Consider the following 23,861-nt stretch of genomic DNA (forward strand, 5'->3'; position numbering starts at 1 on the left):
TGCCAACAAAGAAGCATACCTCTCTGCTAAATTGCTCTACGATACTTTCCTTACAGAACAGGCCCAGACCAAACACAATCATTTCAGAAACAAGCTGCATAGATTTGGAAACAAATCTGGCAAACTCCTGGCTAACCTAATTAAAGGACCACACTCCCGTACATGGGTTAACACGATTAAGCAATCAGGAACATTTCTCACAGACCCCAACGACATATGTGCCGAATTTATGAGCTTTTACAAGTCCTTATACTCAGTAGGTCCTGATGACACAGCTGAAAGTGAATCTTTTTTGAAGGCAACTAACCTACCCACACTTTCACAGGAAGAAAGCGATATGCTAGACAGACCCATTACAGAGGAGGAAATCTGTACTACTATTAAATCCCTCCCTAATGGTAAAAGTCCAGGCCCGGATGGCTTTGGCGCTGAATTTTACAAACTACTCCGCTCGGAAATCTCTCCAACTTTAGCTCTCCTCTTTAACCATATCTTGTCCTCTAAAACACTGCCACTTAACTTTAACGAAGCCAAGATTATAGTTATACCGAAACCGGGAAAAGACCCCTCCCTGGTTGGCTCCTATCGCCCCATCTCCCTCCTGAACCAGGACTTTAAAATCTTGACGAAACTAATGGCCAACCGCCTGCAGGAATGTCTGCCACGGCTAATTTCACCCGCCCAGTTAGGCTTTGTGAAAGGTAGGCAGTCCGTGGTAGGCATTCGTGCAGCTATTGCTGCTATAACCCATACCCGTCTCCATCAAACCCACGACAATATCCTACTTAATTTGGATGCCGAAAAGGCTTTTGACCAAATTGCTTGGCCTTATCTCCATAGAATACTAGCACACCAATCATTTGGCGAATCCTTTCGCGCTCTTATCAAATCCTTATATACTGACCCTAAGGCCCAAGTAATGGTCAATAACGTTACCTCCCCCCCTTTTTCTCTCGAAAGAGGGACCCGCCAGGGATGCCCCCTCTCCCCCTTGCTTTTCAATATTGCACTTGAACCACTCCTCCGATATATTTTATCATCCCCTCACTTTCAGGGCATTTCCATAGGCACTAGGGAGCTACGCGTGGTGGCATTTGCAGATGATGTTCTCCTTTTCCTTTCCAATCCTAAATATTCCGTCCCCTACCTTATCGATACAATTAATCGTTTTTCATCTTTTGCTGGGTTTTCAATTAATTTCCATAAATCCGAGGCCCTTGCCATTTTTGGACAGGCACGTACAGGATGGTCCACTCCTTTCCCCTTCAAATGGGCTCCCTCCCATATCACGTATCTGGGTATTACTCTTCCAACACATCCCCATAATATATACACATGTAACATTACTCCGGTTATTCAAAAAATCAAGGCGGAACTTGCTCTATGGCAAAATCTACCTCTAAACTTTCTAGGTCGCGGTAATCTCTTCAAAATGGCCAGCTTTCCCAAATTATTATACGCTCTACAAATGACCCCGGTCCTACTCTCCAAATCTGATCTCTCATCCCTTAATGCCATGATCTCCAAATTTATTTGGAATTCCAAAAAACCCAGGATTAGTCTCTACAAGCTAACACAATCCACTCAGAGGGGTGGAATTAATCTACCTAATATTAAATACTACAACCTGGCTTGTATCCTCCGCTATGCGGTGGACTGGATTACCGAATCCAACATCTTTACAGACACCCGATTAGATTCCCAACTCTGCTACCCCCTCTCTCTCAGTTTCATTTTACACGCTAAACCCTCTCAATTAAAATCCAGCCAATTTGACAACCCCCTCCTATCCTCTACTATATACGCATGGAGACGCGTCAGGAAATCTTTGCACTTACAGTGTTACTATTCCCTATCGCTCCCCCTTGTCGGCAATCTAGAATTCCAGAATGGTAAAGCCATGTCCCCCTTTACTAGCTGGCGCTCTTCTGGCATCCTATCCTTGCGACATTTACTAAACACCTCACATACACCGCTGACTTTTGATGAAGCCGTATCGCGTTTCCATCTGCTACCACAACATAAATTTGCTTACCTCCAAGCTACACACTACCTACAATCTATACTCCCAAAGCTACAACCCCAAGATATCACAAACCCTTTTGACTCTGTCATCCGTACTTGTACACACTCCATATCCACGATATATGCACGTATACGCCCTGAACTCGACATTGATTCAGACCTCCCGGGACTTCATAAATGGGCCGCGCAGACCACGACGCTCAACCCTGAAACAATTCTAGACACATTTCTCCTCAATCTCAAACTCATCCCTGCTAGCTCCTATCAGGAGATGTCCTATAAAATTCTACATAGAGCCTACTTCTCCCCTAAGCGTTGTTATTTGATGGGTACTGCTAATTCCTCTGATTGCCCCAAATGTCACTCCCACGAAGCTGACTTGTACCACTGTCTATGGTCATGCCCCCATATCCAAACTTTTTGGAATACCCTACACAACTTCGCCACCTCCACACTAAAACTAACCTTCCACTGTAATGAATCTTGGGCGCTCTTTGGATATGTCGCGGACCAGACCTCCACTCTAAAATATGACAAAAAACTTCTGGTAATCCTGTCAGCTGTTGGCAGGAAAGCCATTCTGCAGCAATGGATACATGCTTCAGCCCCTTCCCTGGAGATGGCAACATCTAGACTACTCTTCTTATTCACTATGGATTGGCTGGAGGCATCTCTCCACAAAGAATCCATGACTTCAGGCCTATTTCAATGCTGGGACAAATACATCCAGAGCCTACCCCTTAAAACTAAAATGGCAATCCAAACATGCTTCAAGTTTACCTCATGGTATAATTTACAGCTTCTCCAAAATAAAACCCCTGTCGCTATCTAGGTGTCACAATCCACATACCCTTACTTTCTATATCCCTCTCCTCTATTTCTTACTCACCTTATTTTCTCTCCTTTATATCTCTTGCTGGACGGCTGGATCGGTCCATGGATGGGTCGATGGCTTGGATCTCGGAACGGGCTATTAGTTAGTTATTTACCTGCTACTACTGCTTAATGTTAAAATTTTTGCTTGGTTTTGTTTTGTTTTTATTTTATATTTTTTTCATTTTTGTTTTCTGACCAGTCTTTTATATTACCGATTATTTTTGGTAACTCCCAGTTATGACCAACACTGCTTACATCTTATATACGGTGATGCTGATCACGTATCAATGCTCAACCATCGCTATGCCTTAACCGGAGTTGCCATGTTAAGTTTCCCTTTATTTCATGGACATTCTATGGTCATTGTTTGTATATGTTTGTGGAAAATTAGAAAATGGAGGATTGTTCCTCATTTAACACTTTTAAGTCTGTTATGACTACTGTTTGTAATAACTGCAATATGTGAGGATCAATAAAACATATTTTGGAAAAAAAAAAAAGTCTGTCCAGGCAGAAGGACAGTAATCAACATATGTCATTCCTGCAAGTTAGCAAGGGAGTGCAGTCTAGTGGAAGCTATATGCTGGCTAGATTGATGCACAAACACAAGTGGCCTATGCACTAATATTTCATATTTCATTGAAGCTGGAAACCATGCATATTCCTGAATGGGTTTAATTAATGTCATAAAAGTATTATATAGCATATGCAAATGTGTGGGTGGTAAAACATTGCCCATGTGAGAGGCATCCCTCTGGAAGCATGTTCAAAAATTCCCTGCATGTATTCTGTCCAATAAAAGAGCTGTCCATCTTATTCTGCCTTATCCCATATATTCAGACAATTGCCTGATACAGTGTCAATGATTTACCATTGATTCCATTTAGGGGCAAGGAAGGAGCAGTAACAGCCTCTGTTTCTACAATTAGAGACATCTTACTGGTGTGTAGGGGGAGGAGAGAGGCCGTGGTTGCATGGAGATTTCCTGGCCTCTGCAACGAGTGACTTGTGCATCATTATTGGTGCCGCAAGTTGTAAGTAAGTGATCCGTTGTACGTGTCTTAGGACACAGGTCGATTCACTACAGCAGCAGTTGGTGTCTGCTTAGGGATAAATATGGATAACAGTTGGTGGGGATGCTGACTTTCAGAATACAGCATGCCAATGGAGGGAATCTTGACAGGGGTCAGGTAAGTATACTTACCTCCCCTTCAATGTTGCCTCCCCACGCTCCAATCAAACCCTAAACCTCCCTGCTATTGCCAAACATTAACCCCTGTACTTTGCTGCCAAAACACCCCTCCACCACAGACAAATCCTAACCCTCCCTCCCTAAAGCATAACCCTACCCCCCCCCCCCCCCCCTCCACAGCCTAACCTAAGTCCTCCTCTAGTGCCTAATTCTAACCCTACACTATCCCAGCTTAACCTCCCCCATATACTAATATTCTGCATCCCGGCAGTTTAGATTCTGTTGCCAGCATTCTAGATAATGTAGAGATTCTGGCACCAGACTCCTGGCAGTAGTTAGGATGTCAGCAACGATATTGTGAATGATGGCATTCCTACCGTCGGGATGCAATAGATGCCTCCTGCTGAATTACCATACAGCGCTATCACTGCTGCTTCCAACTGCAACAGTTAAATAAGGCCCTCTGGGCACTAATCCACACTGACCACTTTTGTGGCAGCACAAGGCATGAGAAGTACTGTAGAAAACACCTCGTCCAAATGCAAAAATAAGAATTGCATCCATATCTTATTTAGTCTAAAGGTGCCCATACACGGTACAATTGTTATGTGCAATGAGATGCGCGCTCCCGCACACATCTCATCGCACAGCTCAAAAAGTATGTGCTGCACATACTTTTTGTACTAGATCGCATCTCATCGCATTGCAAAACCTATGCAATGCGATGAGATGCGATATTGCATACAATAATTGTTCTGTGTATGGAAACCTTAACGGCACTAGATGATTTAGGAATGTACAGTATGTCTTGCACATAACAAAATGGTGCAAAATACTGCCCGAAGTACGTAGGAATAATACCCCTTTTCCACTACCCTAAATATCCCGGGTTTTTGCACGGGAGCGCACAAAACCCAGGATTTTAGGCAGGTGGAAACGCTCCCTGTAGAAATAACCCAGGTCGTGAGACCTGGCATTTCTACCCAGGTAGCGACCAGGGTTGAACACGGGTTCAACCTGGGTCACTGTGTAGTGTAAACGGGTAACCGGGGTCGATGCGACCCAGGTCAGTTCACTACAATGCAAAAGCCGTCGCTAAGAGATGCTCTTATCTCCCAGCGCCTCCCCGATTCCACCTCCCGATGACGTCACCCACACGGTGAATGGGTTCACAAGCCGGGTCACACCCAGGTTGTAGCCGGGTACAAAATCCCGGGTGCGACCCGGCTTGTAGATGGAAAAGTGTCTGGTATGTAATGCTCTGCGGATTGGTCTAAATAACAATATTGTTTCCTAGCAACTCTTTCAATTGTCAATTATGCTTAGTTTGGTATTACTCTGCATCATCCCCAATATTTGCAAGTTGTTTTTCATAAAAATTTGAATTTTTCATTTTGCCAAAGTACATTTGATACAAAAGTATTTGACAAGACCAAATACATTTAGATACTTTTTACAGCTTACAAATTTACTCTTGTTAAAAAATTATGTTTGTTTTTATGTAACAAACAGATTAAACAAATGCCTGAAGTACAGTATATATGGAAATGTGGAATAGCAAGTGAATGCACATATTTTACAAAGTTAATTATTGTATTTTCTTTTTTAAAACAAATATAAGAATGTTTGCAAGCAGTGTTCTGGCAAAGTTACTGTAGCTTCAGCTGCATACTGTTATTGTGGGAATACAAAGGAATATATGAAGTAATAGTAATGGCCGCAATGGGTTCGCTGGGCTGCCATGACCATAAAAAAGAACTTCTTTATAGTTTTGAGTGCACTACATAAATTCTGCCTTCTAGTTATTTGTCTATGTGGAATCATGTACATGATGGCTTTGCATAGTGATGGCTTGGTATGGCTAATTATTTCATTTTAACATAGTGACAACCCTAAACGCAGTTCAATATCTCTAGAAAAAATGGGTAACACTGGGGCATATTAAAGTATAAAAGCAGATATACAGTAAGTACAGTATCAACTTTTGTTTTAGAAAGAGCAGCTGTTTCCTGTTAATATATTAGTACCTTATTGGTAGCAGAAACTTCATTGTATGAGCAAGGCAGAGCGGACGTGGCAGTCGCCCAGGGCCCCGCACACCCATTACCCATACCACACTAACAATATTTGTAAGGTATAAAAGATAAACAATAATCATTCACAAATATCAGGTTGCAGAAACAGTTCACAAATGCTAATTTTGGCTTCATTGTTATTTTTACATTAAAAAAAACCACAAGTCCATAAACGCACAAGTGAAATATAACATTAATGAGTAATTATAGTTCTAGAGCTGATAAAGTCAGTTTATTTACAAGCGTGTATTATTTACTGTATATGCATAGACAGGAATCACAGGCAGACATTACAGATCTTGGCTCAGCAGAGCTTCTCACCTTTAAAATTAATAAGGAATGAATTACACTATATAATTAAAAGGCTCTGAAGGAGTTCCTAATTCAGCAAATGAGTTCCATGCACTGTATGCTCATCAAAAGCAAAATCATTTAGTAACTAGCTAATTAATTCGTAATTGACAACACTGTCCCATTGCAAAATGCCTTATTTCATTTGGCGAACTCTCAGTAGCTTGTGGCCTTGGTGCTCTTCAGACTAATCACATTACCAAAGCATAAAGCTGCAACTTTATATGCACTCCGGGTAATTTTCTTTTTCATATTTTGTAGAACAAAACAGCATTTCTATTGGCAAGACTATTTAAATGAAGATGCTTTAACCTTAGCAGCCCTTTTTATGTTGCAGCTTAAGTTTTTCTTTTTTTTAATTCAATTTTAGGGACTTGTACAATCCCTGGCCTGTATTATAGATACTGCCCCCAACTAGACTCCAACATTAACGAATCCAAGCATACTGTATATGGCTACCCACCAACCGCAAATTATTGTCAGATATCCTGGCCTCCTGGGAGAGTAGACTATCCTCCCTGATCCTGTGGCAAATAGTGCAACACAGTCCTAATGTTCACATTGCCATAGAAATGCATATTCTACATACGGGTACTTATTCAGATCTGATCACAAATTTGTTCTCCAAATGGGCAAAACCATGTGCACTGCAGGTGGGGAAGATGTAACAGGTGCAGAGAGAGTTAAATTTGGGTGGGGTGTGTTGAAACTGAAATCTAAATTGCAGTGTAAAAATAACACAGCCAGTATTTCCTCTGCACAGAAACAAAATAATGCTGCATTCTCATTGCTGCCCCTGCAAAATCCCGGGGTTTTTTTTGCCGGATTTTTGGCGGGGTACAGAGCTTCTCAGCTCAACAGACCCCCTTCATACTGCACCTCAGACCCGGGAATTTCCAGAGTCTGCCCCTTTCACACTGCTTTTCATGGTCTGCCTTCCAACAAGTGTATGGAATTTGATTGGGTGTTGGGAAATTTGTACAAATTGCTGTGATTGGCTGTTTAAAAACCAGCTTTTATTGGCTGGCTGTCACATATCACGTGATTACATCCTCCAATGAGCTTGTTTTTTGGCATCATGTGTGAAAAACCCGTGTACTTCCCAGGAAAAACCCTGCACAAAACCCGTGTGTAATTCCCAGGGCATAACACCCGGGAATTTCACAAAGACCCTTTCACACTGAGACAGGACACAGGAAATTACTGCTTGCCCTGGCAAAAACCCGGGTTTTTGCGTAAGTGAGAACGGGGTATTACTCACACAAATCTAAAGGCCCCCATACACTAGGGCGACTTGTCCTTAGGACAAGTCGCCCCCGACTTCCCCCTGAGCTTCCCCGGCTGCTCCCCGGGGGAGCTTGATTAGATTGGCACTTGATGTGCCATTTTTTACATGTGATAAATCGTCTCGATTTATCACATGTAAAAAACCCGGGGAGCAGGGGGGGGGGGGGGGCTACAGAGGTGGGAGCTGGTGGGAGCAGGGGGGCTGGGGACGCTGCGGGGGACACGTCTGTGTCCCCCGCTGCTGGGGACGCTGCGGGGGACAGTGTCTGTGCGGCGAGGCGGTAGAGGGAGCAGGGGGGGCTGGGGGGGCTGGGGACGCTGCGGGGGACACAGGCGGCATAGAGCCGGGCAGGGGGAGCCGGCGGGAGCTGCCAGTGCTAGAAAAAAAAAGTCTATACAATGAATGGGCAGCCTGTGATTGGCTGAGCGCTCTCTCAGCCAATTGCTGACTGGCTGAGAGAGCGCTCAGCCAATCACAGGCCGCCCATGCATTGTATGGGCTTTTTTTTTTTTATTCAATACTGACAGCTCCCGCCGGCTCCCCCTGCCCGGCTCTATGCCGCCTGTGTCCCCCGCAGCGTCCCCAGCCCCCCCTGCTCCCTCTACCACCTCGCCGCCCCACTAGGTCCCAAGTCGGGTGGTCGGACGTGCAGCAGGTCCGACCACCCGACGCAGATCCGATGCGCACGGGACCGCGCATCGGATCTGAGGGGACATCAAAACTAGCCGATTTTGGTCCGATTTCGGCCAAATCCGACTGATCTGGCTGAAATCTGACCAAAATCGGCTAGTGTATGGGGGCCTTAACTCTCTCTATACATGTTATCTGCCCCACCTGCAGTGCACATGGTTTTGCTCATTTTGAGAACAAATTTGTACTGCAATCAGATCTGAATAAGGGCCAATGTGTGCTACATAAGTATATATAACAACTAAGGGCATGATTCAGGCTTCCTTGCTAAGCAGCATATATTCATTGCCTAGCGAGCAGGTAAACACCACCTGATTGCAACCTCATTGGCCTCAAGCCTCTAGTTGTATGTTGATTGGGTCCTCACTACTTACATTTAAGCTGTAATGTGTATTGAACTGTGGTGCTCTTTATTTGTACTGTATTTTTGTTATTTATTCAATGTTATGCCAAGTTTTGTCTCCCTGTATTGTTCCTTTGTACGGCGCTGCGAAACACTTGTGGCGCCTTATAAATAAAATTATAATAATAATAATAATTGCAAGCAGAGACTGCCTCACTTTAGACCCTTCAATCAGTCCCTCTGTCCTCAGAGTTATTTTCACTGTTATTATACAAATACCTCAATGGTGGCTACTGGAAAGCCAATGTGATAAATGACTGAATTATTCTAGTCTTTTGTCCTTTCTAAACAGATTTTTCGCATATCAGGCCTTGTTCTAGTCTTGTCAATGCTTCTGTGTTAATCCTTTAGATGGTTCCTTGTGCATAAGGCTAAATTATAATTGCCTGCTCTAAAAGCACTTTCTCCTACACAAGTTACAGTGCATTCAGAAACTGTTCACTTTTTCCATATTTTGTTATGTTACAGCCTTATGACAAAATGGACTTATTTAATTTTCACCTCAAAATTCTAAACAGAATACCCCATGATTTTTGGAGATTATTGCTAATTTATTAAAAATAAAAAAACTAAGAAATCGTATGTACATAACTATTCACAGCCTTTGCCATGAAGCTCAGGTGCATCCTGTTTCTACTGATCATCCTTGAGATGTTCCTACAGCTTAATTGGAGTCCACCTGTTGTAAATTCAGTTGATTGGACAAGATTTGGAAAGGCACACACCTGTCTATGTAAAGGTGCGACACTTGGCAGTGGTTGCCAGAGCACAAACCAAGCATAAAGTCATAGGAATTGTCTGTAGACCTCCGAGAGAGGATTGTTTTGAGGCACAAGTCTGGGGAAGGATTTAGAAAAATATTTGCTGTTTTGAAGGTTCCAATGAGCACAGGGGCTTCCATCGTCCATAAATGGAAGAAGTTCGGAACCACCAGGACTCTTCCTAGAGCTGGCCAACTGTCTAAACTGAGCGATTGGGGGAAAAGGAACTTAGTCTTGGAGTTGACCAAGAACCTGATAGTCACTCTGTCAGTACTCTGTACTCTGTACCTCATTCTTCTGTGGAGGGAGAAGAACCTTCCAGAAGGACAATCACAGTTGCAGAAATCTACTAATCAGGCCTGTATGGTAGAGTGGCCAAACAGAAGCCACTCCTTAGTAAAAAATCCCATTAGTATTTGAATTATTTGCCATGAATGCCAGGCATAATCTTTGGAGGAAATCAGGCACTACTCACCTCACATCACCAGGCCAATATCATCCCTAAAGTGAAGCATGGTGATTGCAGCATCTTGCTGTGGGTATGTTTTTCAGTGGCTGGACCTGGGAGACTAGTCAGGCTAAAGGTAAAGATGATGAATGCAGCAAAACCTTCTCCAGAGCGCTCTTGACCTTAGACTGGGGCAACAGTTTATCTTTCACAGGCCAATGACCCTAAGCACACAGCCAATATATCAAAGGAGTGGCTTAAGGACAACGACCCTAAGCACACAGCCAAGATATCAAAGGAGTGGCTTCAGGACAACTCTGTGAATGTCCTTGAATGGTCCAGTCAGGGCACAGATTAGAATCCAATTGAACATCTCTCGAGAGTTCTGAATTTGGCTGTTTTCCCATTCAACCTGATAAAGCTTGAGAGGTGCTGCAAAGAGAAATGGGTGAAACTGCCCAAAGATAGGTGTGCCAAGCTTGTGGCATAATATTCAAAATGACTTGAGGCTGTAATTGCTGCCAAAGAAGCATCAATAAAAGTATTGAGCAAAGTATGTAAATACTTACTGTATGTACATGTGATTTCTTAGTTTTTTTATTTTTAATTAATTTGCAAAAATCTCCAAAAACCTTTTTTTCATGTTATGGGGTGTTGTGTGTAGAATTTTAATGGGGAAATAAATGTATTACATTGTGGAATAAGGCTGTAACATAACAAAATGTGGACAAAGTGAAGTGCTGTGAATAAGGTGCATTGCATCTATCTATTGTAGACACAACAGCAAATAAGAAGGGTACATTTTATGCACAATATATATGGATAATGCATTCTAAAGAATAGCTGAGTTTATTTGTGCATAACACTCATATTCATTCTCAAGGCTACCTACTCTACATTCCCTTACCCTTTTAGATAGACTGTGGGGTAGGACTTAAGCCTTCTCAACCATGGTGTGAATACTGTCCTTAATTTGCACAGCACAGAATTCTAGAAAAAAGTGATATAATCTGTGCAGGAAATCCAAGCTTCCAAGACCAACAAATGTGCCTGATCAGAATATACTGACCAAGTTTAAGAACCACTGTTCTAGAAAATAATAGATATAATCCAATTTGTTGGCCATAGCGACATCCCATTTTATATAGAACTCCCATCTTAGTAAATAAACCTAATAGACTTTCTTTTTTTCCACATGCTGAATTTTGTTGCTTGTGACAGTTTATGTGTGTGTGTGAGTGAGTGCTTCTATGAGTCTGCCAGGAACCTTTGTATAAAATAGCTGCTTTACTCCCGGCAAGAGTGTTCCCTACTTGTTCTGTACTCTGTACCGGTTCCAGCCATAGTAATCACTCTACGGTATAGCCAGGCAAATCAGTATTAACTCAGTAGTGGATGTGTGAGGAAAACAAATTTAAGTTAATAGACGTCTGAATTCTGGATGGGGACACTGGCATCTCACAGCTCGCAAAATAAACCATTACTGGCGCACAAGTTCTTGAACATTATTATAAAAGCATGTTATTGTATTTGCTACACTAAGTGAATCCATTAAGTGGTTTTACATGAGTTCCAGTAAGCGAAATCTTAGCAAACAAGAATCAAGTACGAAGCCGCTGAATACATAGTGCGGCACGTAGCAAAGAGCAATAGCTCTATATGAATAGACTTAAGAAACCATTCATTTTTCTGCCATGAAAGAATAAATAAGGAAAAATTCAGAATTGTATGGTAAATGATATATTTATGTCAGAGGCAAAAATCATTTTATTGCAATTCACTGTATATGTGAGAGCATATTAGCGGAAGAAAAAAAGAAACTGTTTAAATTGTGAAAATCAAAATAACACTTGAGCGTTCTACTGCCGCATTGTAAAATGTGTAATTGGACAAAAAACACATTTGATAATATAATAATAGAACATTATTCTGCTTTGCAGCTGCTGACTAATGAAGTGAAAAGTATCCTTTAGTTTTAACATTTCCACATATTGATCATGATTATTCAGACAGCAGGCGTGTTCCAGCATTGCCCATTTGTTCTAAAAGTCAAACTCAGTGTGAAACATGCATTCACGATTTGTACTTTCAAACTTTATTTTTTTGTCTAAGTTGGTCGCTTGCTGTTATTGCTCTGACTGCATAGAGCACTCACGTTCCATGAACGGATGCTTTGTTACCTGCCCGCACAAAGAGCAGAGCCATGACAGATAGCCTTGCAGTACATTGTTGGTGTAAAGCAATGCAAATTATGCAGCCTCGTGCCCAAAGCAAAGGCTGCATGTTTCTAAGCAGTATAAGGTTACCGACTGTAGTCTGACTTAGCAACAATCTTTCTATGATGGTTTAGCTTCAACTAAGCTCAAATACATTACTATTATATGTTTAGCACCATATCCTAGATATTATCTATCTATTTATCTATCTATCTTTCCCGAAGACAGTATTAAAACCGAAACGTTCATATTAATGCTGTGTCCTACACTACTACTTGCAAGTAACGTGAGTGCCACACACCTAGCCTCTATACTATGCAGTGTGGGCACCCGTTCAAGTTGTCTTTGGGTCTACTGAGTGCCGGACATCCGACTACTATATATAGTAAATTTTGACGGGCTTTTAAATAGTGTCAAATATATTCGGTAAGCTTAAGTTTTATGTATGCATAAGTTGACTAGGGGGCACAGGGAGCCCCCGTATTGCTCTTACCCAGTTTACATGCAAGGTTTGGTGACAAATGTAGCTGTCAAGAGTCACTAAACCTTTATACTCCATACAGCCCAATGTGATCTTAATCAGGCTCTAGGTAGAGGAAAGGGAGAACCCACTTCTCCAAAACCGGTCATTTCTCCTTAAGTGCAACAAAAGATAAGTGGACCATTATGTCTTTCAGTGCAGTTATACTTAGAAACAACATTTGATGGCAGATAAGGTGGGCCCATCTAGTTGCCTAAAAACACATACACAAACACAGTTACACAGGTTTTTTTTATATATAGGAGCCAATTAACATACAACTATATTTTTGCATTGTAGAAGGTATCTCACACAAGCACAGGAAGAATACACAAACTCCACACAGAAAGGGTAATGGTGGGAATCAAAGTCATGACTGCACTGCTGTGAAGCAGAAATGCTAATCATTAATCGCCTGTAAATTATGAAGATGGGAGATGGTCAGTTCATATAGATAGTTGCCAGGACTCGTCATTAAAAAACAATGATATTTTCTTTGCACTTACTATGAAACTGATACAGGTTGAGTATTCCTTATCCGAAATGCTCAGGACCACGAGCATTTTTGTTTTTTTAAACATACTTACCTGGTCCCCCGAAGGTCCCATGGCGTGCCCCAGCATCCTCTGCGTCCCCCGGCATCCAAGGCAGCCTTCAGGATCTTCTTTAGCGGTCCCAGAGTGTATTGCACAAGCTTGCAGGTGCGCCATTGACGTCACAGGCGCCCCCTGTGCACCCGCGCAAAGCACTCCTGGGACCGCTGAAGACACCAAAGAAGCTCCTGAAGGCCGCCGTGGACATCAGGGGACTAGGTAAGTATGAAAAAAGGGACAGGGGGAACAGAAATATTCAAAAAAAACACAATTTTCGGAATATTTCAGATAAGAGATCTCTGGATACGGGAGACTCTACCCTGTACTAGTTGCTCTAGCAATACAAGTAGATTTTTTTATAATATTGTACCCAGTTGTGCGCTAACATCTGTACAAACTGTTGGCTTGATACAGATCCATTGCATAACCAATTATTATGCAGCTGAACATTTATCACCTGATGGCGCATGCTCCTAAGTAGTATTGCGCATGTGCCACAATGCTTTTGCAATGGAGATTGCAGAGAGGATTTATTCACAAAGTGATTGGCAGTCTTTGGGGCAGTAATGGAGAAATGGTGTCAAAAACGCATCCCATATGCACCTTCAACCGGCCATGCTGCCCGACTATAGGCCTACTCAGAACTTCGATAATCAACTGACCTAGAAACAACACTATCTCTTTGTACTCAGCCACTGGGACTTGTAAAGGCGCCAGTTGGTGCCTAAATAGAAATTATGGCTGCGTACCGGATTGCAGCTGCAATTGTATATCTGAATCAGAGCATACCGCAAAGATGAGACTATTATGGTTGAACTTTTTATTGATCCTGAGCCAACTGTAAAATGATATGCTATGTACTAGATGACTATTTAGCTAATGTCATTTTGATTGTGGAACACATACAATGACAACACAGTAAGAAATCCCTTTTACTAATCTGCTTACCTCGCCGAAGCTGCTGCTCTTCTGTAAACTCCAAGTCAAGCATGAGATCATCTTCATCCAATTCACAAGACCCCAAATTGTTTAACACATCCTGGTGAGAGAGACAAGAAGATGATAAAACATCCAAACGCCTCACACATTTTACGAATAGTCAGATTTTGCATTAACGCTGCCACTGGGGCTCCATCAAAGTGACAACAAAAATCTTTCAGGAAACAGATGCATCACACTATTTTATACCAGCAAAAAAAGGTATCAGCATCAGAAAATTACATAATATGTATTTGGGGACAATATATGGTAATAAGGTTATATTTACATTTACAGTTGTGTTCAAAGGCATTGTGACAGATGTGTCTGTGTAAACACGTAAATCCCAGGTGAGGTGAGGTGCTGAAAACTTACTGTACTGAATCTCCCCCCCCCCCCAAAAAAAAAAATATAAAAAAATCAGCCCACCATGTCAGACTACTAGCAAACATTAAAGTTTTTATAATTAAATTTAAAAAAAAATTAAGAGAAGTGAATAGAATACCTATAGGAAGAAAAAGAAAATAGAAATGGCCACAAAAACGTACATAATACGGAAATAAAAACAATATATTCCCAAATATAGTTTGCAAGCTTGCGAGCAGGGCCCTCCTACTTCCATGTTGGTTTGTACCTACCCAGTTTGTTTAATCACCCAGCTTGTTTAATCACTGTTGTTTCCAATTGTAAAGCACAACTGAATATGCTGTGCTATATAAGAAACTGTATATAAATAAATATCTTAGGAAAATGTACAGATTACGTTATGATAAGGAAGTCATAAGGAAGGATTCATTTAGCATGTCAGTGATTGGGATGCCAGCATTAGAAATCCCAAGTCTGGAATCCCATGCATGCCGATGCTGGAACTAACTTCCCAAATGAAAATGTGCTGGGGACTCTTAGCATTAGGCTGCAATGGCACTTGGAAGGGTTAAGGTAAGACTGCAGGGAAGTAGTGTTAGGGTTAGCCAGTAAAAAAGTGGGGGTGGAGAATAGGGGTTACTCTGGGGGGAGCGTTAGAAATCTTTTATGAAGAGATAGAGTTTGCGGGTGGAGGGAGAGGATATACTTACATAACCGCGGTCGGGATTCTGCTCATTCTGATGATCAGTCTTCTGACTGGTGGCATCCCTACCGTCAGCCTTCCTTATGTAATTTATTAAGGTAGCAATAACCCAACCATGGCCAAAACTATGTAGGCGCAAGAGGTGCTATATCTATGGGGCCTGCACCCAGGTTATAAAAGTTGCATACCAATTTCCCAGATTTGACTGCTAAGCAATTGGATCTGATCCATTGCCCAGCCTGAATAGTGTGACATTACATTTTCAGTGAGAAAAGAGTGTAGTGGATGTTATAATAGCATGTAACATACTGTAGCATAATTTGTCTCGTAAAATAGGTGTGCATTATAAAGTAAACAGGGATCTGGGGTCTTTATATTAAAGAGACTGGAAGTAATATCTGTTATAAATGCCATTTGAGATTTCAAGGATCTGCTTTGTAACACCACCTCTACAGGAAAGACAGGGAAAATAGAAGGGGCGGGGGTGTGTGCCTATATGTAAAATAAAAACTTAACATCATGTGAGAAAAATATGAGCACAGACCTGGAAGAAGACAACTCGGAGACAGTGTGGGCAGAGATAACCGACAATAATAAAAAAACAAAAAACTAATTTATAATAGGGGTATGCTATAGACCACCAAATATAAACGAAAGGGAAGAGTCTCTTATTTTAAACCAAATCAAACAAGCATCAAATCAGGGTCAGGTATTAATTATTGGGGATTTTAATTTACCCGACACTGATTGGGAAAATGAAACAGGTAAATCAGCAAGAAGCAATGGGTTCTTAAGCTTACTTAAAGACCAGTTTATTACACAAACGGTAGAAACTCCAACTCGTGATGAGGCACTCTTGGACTAAAGGCCCCCATACATTACACGATTTGGGCCCGATTTCACCCGATTCTGGAGGATCGGGCTGAGACATCGGGTGAAATTGCCCAAATCGTGTAGGGTATGACATCCAATCTGATCTGATGCGTGGTCCCGTGCGCATCGGATCAGATCTGGAGATCAGACGGTCTGCACATAAGATAAATCTTATGTGCAGCCGGCATTGAGCTGGTCTGTGGGCGTGGGGACCGGAGAGCAGGGTCCGCCGGTCCATGTGTGATGAGAGTGGGTAGTCACCTAGCGGCAGGAGAGGTGTCGGGGAGCGGGATCCGGTCCAGCTGCAGGAGGGGTAGTGAGCTAGTGTGTGGACTGGAGACTAGGTAGCGGCAGCTGCAGGCGGGGAGCACGGAGCTCACGGCGCATAATAACAGAGTCCGGGTAGCGGCGAGCGGGAGAATAGGAAACATCCTATTCAAAAGACTGGGCGGACGCTGATTGGCTGAGAGCTCAGCCAATCAGCGTCCGCCCTGCCCGTCCAGTCTTTTGAATAGGATGTTTCCTATTCTCCCACTCGCCACTACCCGGACTCTGTTATGCGCCGTGCTCCTTGCCTGCAGCTGCCGCTACCTTGTCTCAGCTGGACGTGCTCCCCTCCTGCAGCTGGACTGGACCCCGCTCCCCGCCACCTCTCCTGCCGCTAGGTGACTACCCTCTTTCATCACACATGGACCGGACCCTGCTCTCCGGTCTCTGGTCCCCGCTCCCCCAGACGGACCCTGACGACCCCCCCGCCTGCAAGCTACCCCAGGCCCTGCTCTCCCACAGCTCCCCCGGATTTACATGTCAATCCGATTTATCACATGTAAAAAAATGGCACATCAAGTGCCAAATCATATCAGGAGCTGCTGGGGGAGCTCAGGGGCAAGTCGGGGCCAACATTAGGCCGACTTGTCCTTAGGACAAGTCGGCGTAGTGTATGGGGGCCTTTAGTATTAACAAATAACACAGACTTAGTTTCAAACACAAAAGTAATTGAACAATTAGGGAACAGTGATCACAATATGGTTTTACTGGAAATCAACTTCAGTAAATTACATCAAAAAGGATCTGCAAAAATACTAAACTTCAGAAAAGCAAACTTTGAATTATTCAGGGAAGCCCTAAAAGGAATTGGGTGGGAAATGGTTATGGAGGGAAAAAATGCAGAGGAAATGTGGGATACTCTAAAAAAGGTGCTTGATTCACTAACTATTGAATACATTCCTAAAGTAACTAAAGGTAAATAAAAAAAAAAAAGCCACCATGGTTGGACAAAGAAGTAAGGTCAGCTATCAACAATAAAACCAGAGCCTTTAAATTCTATAAAAATAACTTGAATGAGGAGGCGTTTGCAAAATACAAAGAATCAAACAAAACTTGTAAAGGGGTAATCAAAGCAGCTAAAATATTATATGAAGAGTGCATAGCCACTGAAAGCAAAACCAACCCAAAGAAGTTTTTGAAATACATAAATAGTAAACGTTTAATTAAGGAAAACATAGGCCCACTAACTGATACTAGTGGAAAAAGTGTTACTGAGGACAAGGGAAAAGCAAAACTGTTAAATGAGTTCTTCTCATCAGTATTTACTAAGGGAGAGCAGACTGTGGAACGAACATTTACCACAAACGGGACAAATAAGCCAGATCTCATTGTGGATTTCACACCGAAGGAAATAATACTGAGGCTAAGCAAACTCAAAACAAATAAATCACCAGGGCCAGATGGGATTCATCCGAGGGTATTAATGGAATTAAGGGATGAACTAGCTACCCCCCTACATTATATCTTTATCAAGTCACTATCGTCAGGTATAGTACCAAAAGATTGGAGAATAGCAGAGGTAGTGCCATTATTCATATAGGATACTTGTACTGTATATTGTGTTTGATTGGGTTTGTATAAAGAACTCAACAGAACTTGCATCGGAAAAAGCGGTGACTGCTGCATTGTAGCATGTTGCATAAAGATATTCACAGGATTTATGAAGCAGTGATAAGGGAGGAAAAGTAAGCCAGTAGAAAAGCTACCCATGGCAACCAATCATTTGCTATGTGTAATTCTATATTATGCAAATTATAGATGTTACTTTAGTGCTGATTGGTTGCCATGGGCCACTTCTCCATTGGCTCACTTCTCCTTCCTTATCAGTGCTTCATATATCTGCCCTTCGGTTGCATCACACTGCGACTAAGATGCATTTTTGGAAAAAAAAGATGCAAAATAGAAGCCTGATGCTATAACCTGGCTCACCAAGACGGGCTGTTTGGCTCAACTGCAGCAGTGATGTATGAAGAGACATCTGTAAATAGAGTTTTAATTGAATAGTAGTTATTACTGTGCATTGTATACTGTATATATGGCACTAGAATGCCTATTTGCCAACTCCATTTGTGCGAGAGGTACTAAGCGTGGGAAAGCGATCAAGTGGAGAGGGATAAACCCCCAGCCAACCAGCTCCTGACATTTTTCAAACACAGCCTGTAATGTGGTAGTTAGGAGTCGATTGGCTGGTACTTCATCACTCTGAAAGATAAGAGGATGGTCAAAAGAATGAGTTTGGCATGGGGCTACAAAGTGCATCATCACGTCCCAATTCCCCATTAGGTAGTTACCACTTTGTTTTGATTTGGAGTGATTAATCTTGAAATGCCTCATAATGCCCCTTCCACTTCACACGAGACGTAGGCTTCAGAAGCTGGGAGAACTACTTCAAAATCATGAGTCTCTGAATAACTTGGGGAGAATTGGCAACTATGTTAGATTTTATTTGAATTGTATAACTGCAGGTCACTGGAATGCTCTCTGTACTGTATAGAGGTCAATAGAATATTCTCTGCATTGAACAGCGTCAGAAGTCCTGAATTATTTGAGCATAGCTCTATAACATAACAATTTTTCATAGATTTTTTGGTTACATACTCCACAACTGCATGAGTTTTTCCATGCCCATGTTCCACTGCAGCCCATTTGTAGAAGATTTTGGAACAAATTTTATGAGTATGCACATGAGAACAAAGTTGCCAGAACTAATATGGATGCTTTGTAACATCCATTGCTAATCTATTAATATCAATATAAATAATGTCAACTTGAAACATACATGTGTTCTGCAAATCCTCTCTTCCATTTGTTGGTTTTGTATACCTGTTCCATCCAATTGTTGTTGCATGAGATTTATTTTATGGTATACAATTGTACCAACATATATCTGATGGGCTGGATTAGGGGGCTAGAGGGACTGGAAACATCAGTCGAACTTCCTACGATATATCATATGCAATATATTTTATGCACAAAAAACACTCCTTTTTCCATCTGATTAGATTAAATTGTGATAAATCACTGTTGCAGTACGACCAATCTAGGGACTCCTATCCGACACTCAGGAGACCACACATCAGATTGGATGAAGAATGCATACACTGTGACACTTTACAGATGATATCTCAGCCCGAAACGTCAAAATCGTATGAAATCTTTCAAAATCGTTCTAGTGTATGGGGCCCAAAATGGCCAGTAATAATTCGAGAACCCTGCTGCCCAGCCAGATTGTTTTTCCTGGATGTGGGGAAGTATTATTGCTGCCACATCTAGTGGAGACAATCCCCTCCAGTGTACTGTACATTTAGTTTGTGCTTTTTTTGTAATATGAGAAGGTGATTATGGAAGGTTTGGCACTGCAGAAGTGCTAACCACACCCACAAGATGCATGGCCACTGGGGGCATGGCTACATCTTTTGTGATGCAGTCAAGTACCTGTCCCTACACAGACTTCCTTAATATATGTACTACTGCTCTGAAATATACTGCATATTCTAAGCATGTAAACTACAATAAAATGATGGGCAGAACAAATTTACAGCAAATACCTCAAGTGTATTTTTGTGTAAGACATCATTTGAAAACTATACATCACTACAAATCTATACTGTGGTAAATATTGATTTATATATTCATTGCACAAGAAAATACACCAGGGGCCAAATGTAATAGGGTGAGAGTTTCAGAAAGTGAGAGATTTTTGGAGAGTTTTCCCATTTTTTTTAAAGCAGCAATCAATTACATGGCAAAATCAACCTGGTTTTGCCGTGTAAATGATTGCTGCTTTAAAATATAATGGGAAAACTCTCCCAAAATGTCTCTCTTTCTGAAACTCTCACCGTATTAGATTTGGCCCCAGGATGGGTCATGAAATCCGGTGCACAGCTCAAGAAAAAGACTCTTCCTTTTCTCTACTTACAGTACACTTACATCTTCCACACTGAGATTCTGGTCACCAACTAACATAGATATGATAAATACAGTTATGAGCACAATGGCCCAGCTCTGGCAGTTTTACAATCATTTTATGGATTACATAGAAACAAAGTCATGTTCTTTAATTAATATAAATATATCTTATTAATAAAACAGTAGAATTTCCTTTGCCAGCTAACTAGTTATTACCTCATATATTTTCTCTATACTTCAAATTATATCATGCATTTCTTTTTTTTTTTTCTTAATAAACTTTCAGAATATCCTTGTGGAATATGTATTGTGCTGCAGAGGTTGAAATTCCCCTATTAATATGTGCAATGTTTTTTTTTCCCATTTTGTAAACAGGTTTGGAATTAGATGTAAGTTCATAGTAGCGGCATTGTAACACATTGTACATCATGGTGTTGCTATGCAGCATGTTTACTCTCATTATTACATGAGATACATTAACGGAATAGTCTTTTGTTGTCTTCTATTGTCATAATACAACAAGCTTTATTGGCAAGCAGTTATCTTGTCGACAATCAGTGTCACAAGCAGCATGTGGTCCCTGGAGCACAGGCACCGTTGGGTCAATAAATGCTACTTAAAGCATATACAATATTCTGTAGCTTAAAAGTGCTTGTATTACAATATATTTTATAATAAGTGATGGATAAAAAAAAATCCGTACCAACATTTCCTTTTGTATTATGTGCAGAAATGCACCTTCCCTACACTGGTGAACATACAGCCAAACTCTGGTCAACTCTGCAGCAGTTCCTGTACTTGCAAAATAAAATGTTTGGTCAAACTGAAAGATCATTATAAAATTAAGTTAAACTATCATTAAGATGGAATTATCATTTAAGCATGTAATTTTAATAATACGAAAATTAAATGTATACTGGATTTTGGAATGGTTATTTCCCAGGCCAGTAACTATTGTTCCATGCATTTCTCATATATTCCCCTAGGTCTTTCCCCCACTTCCCCATTTCTGTCCCTCCACTTCAGCCCCGTCTCTGTCATCTGCCCCGCTTCCCCATACTTGCTTACACTCCAGCATATGAGGAGTGCCTCAGACAGATATTACAGTAAGTGGTTCGTCCGCTTCCTGCTCACATCCTGGTGAAGTGGACAGGACAGTAAAGCCCCATACACAGTAGGCGATATTGTTCACAATATTGCTCAGAAAGGGCGTTGTGAGCAATATTGTGAACAATATCGCTTAGTGTCTACACTCCCTGTCATTAACGGTGCACATTCCAGAATGTCCGGAAGAGGGAGGTCCTTGTTAATGACTGCCATGCTGCAGCGGCAGCACGGCCGTCGCTCCCACTGCTATTATTAATTAAATATCACAGTTGTGAAAAAAATCATGAGGATCTACACTGAGTAACAAGGAGACCTATATATTCTGGCAGTGTTGAACAGGGGCATGAAGGCCCACTGGTACAATACCACAGAGTTCATAGTATGGGATAAATACTACTAGTGCATGTATGGTAATGTACCACACTACAGTCCTGTACAATATAAGGTAACATATGTATACCTGAACCATACCTCCCAACATTTTCGAAGTCCTAATCACGCCTTGGCCTAATCAAAAGGGGTAAAGAAATGATGCAATCACTAGCCACACCTCCATCACTGTGGGGGGGGGGGGCTGCTCAGCACTCTGGGAGCTGCTGGCCATGCCCCCAGTTCCCTATCACCATGAATAGATGCTGTGATAAAACACAAAGCATCAATTCACAGCTGCCCCTCCCAACTGCCCCCCAGCCCCCGGTTAGGACACTGCATCATGAAAATTGGGCAGTCGGGAGGTATGCTGAAGGGCACAGTCTGGAACTATTCCCTAGAGGAGGAGATGGGCCTGCAGGCAGTGGGGTTACCATCAATGTTTTCTCCTGTGGGCTAGTCCGGCCCAGTAGTCTAGTCATCCACAGGTTAAGAATCGTTGTGTATATTCTTGTTTGCAATTGTGGTTTCGGTGTCTCTTATGTTTTTATTTTAAAATATTTGAGTATACATTTATAGTATACAAGCACTATATAATAATGCCATGTGTGGGTTTACAATGTTTTCTGTCACTTTGAATATCTATATACCAGTCTGATAAAATAAGTGTTTATTATATTTTGCACTTCCAAGCAATATCAGTATGAAAAGCGTGACAAATATAGCACAAGACTTTGCCTGACTAAATAAATGCTCTTTGTTTGTTAGGCAGAGTGAGCTGAAAAGTCTACAAAGTGAGTTTTGAACTTTTGTGCTGGGGATAAACAAACAAAGGCAAATGTATTTTAATGAGCGCAGCCATAGCTCAGAGAATCTAAGCAGTAACTTCAATGACATTACTGTTTTGGGTACCTCTTGCTGCCTGTCGTTCGTTCCGCTCTCCATTGCTTCTGGTATTTTAAGTTTTATCTGCACAGTCAAAACACTGCACCTTCATATTCCACTAGGAATCCTTTTGTTTTTACATACATTTGTATTCTGTATGTTTGCAGAGCTAGAAGTGTTATTCACTCTGGAGGACATATTATGGATTTTGTGAGACTAAAATGATTCATATATGCCACTAGAGAACAAAAGTTCACCAATCTGAAAGCTGTTTCTAATAGGCATAGTCCCAAGGCCCTCTCCACCCACACAATAATGCATTGTTGTCAGTTTCAGCTTCTCAATACCAAGAAGAACATGCCTTCTTTATTTCAAATTGTGATCCATTAGTTATTTCTGGAGTACTTCTTGAATCTAAAAGCATCTAGCATCAGCTAACTGTTAATTGAGCATGCAATTGGCAGCCCTTACAGTGGGGTATTCAATGTTGGCCGATACTCGTCTCTTATTACAAATAGTGAATTATATTTTTGTGACTTTGGTTTGTAAATAAATATAATACGTACTTGTCCTGTGCGGGATACTTGTCTATAACAGCCCTGCAGTGACTGAGCGGGTGCTCAGACGCTGCCTGGCATTAGACTGCGCTTGTCTAATCCTGAAATCAACTTCAATTCAATCAAATTCAATCTCTGGGCGTTTTCAGCCAGGACTCACCGCTGTAGATTCGGCTCTTTGAAAAGCCGAATCTGCATTTGTGGAAACAGCCGCTTAATTTGCAAATTAGTGTCCATTTTTCATGGATTCACATCTTTTCTGGCTTTCAATTGTTTCCAAAAGCAAAAAAAAGATGCCAAAGGACAAATTAAGACATTGAATAGATTGAATGTAATGTAGTTTGCGAGA

The 23,861-nt window shown here is 41.6% G+C and overlaps 1 protein-coding gene across 2 annotated transcripts in view; it reads right to left on the minus strand.

The window, feature by feature from the left end:
• CCSER1 (coiled-coil serine rich protein 1) overlaps positions 1-23,861 on the minus strand; it is an 873,181-nt gene that overhangs the window by 579,627 nt on the left and 269,693 nt on the right. For both annotated transcript variants that reach the window (XM_083179106.1, XM_083179105.1), the window contains exon 4: positions 14,387-14,477. In XM_083179106.1, the coding sequence (XP_083035232.1) occupies positions 14,387-14,477 (91 nt within the window). The remainder of the gene's footprint in view (positions 1-14,386; positions 14,478-23,861) is intronic.

The sequence above is a fragment of the Crinia signifera genome, chromosome 1 (assembly GCF_055691185.1).
Source record: "Crinia signifera chromosome 1, ASM5569118v1, whole genome shotgun sequence".
Lineage (NCBI taxonomy): Eukaryota > Metazoa > Chordata > Amphibia > Anura > Myobatrachidae > Crinia > Crinia signifera.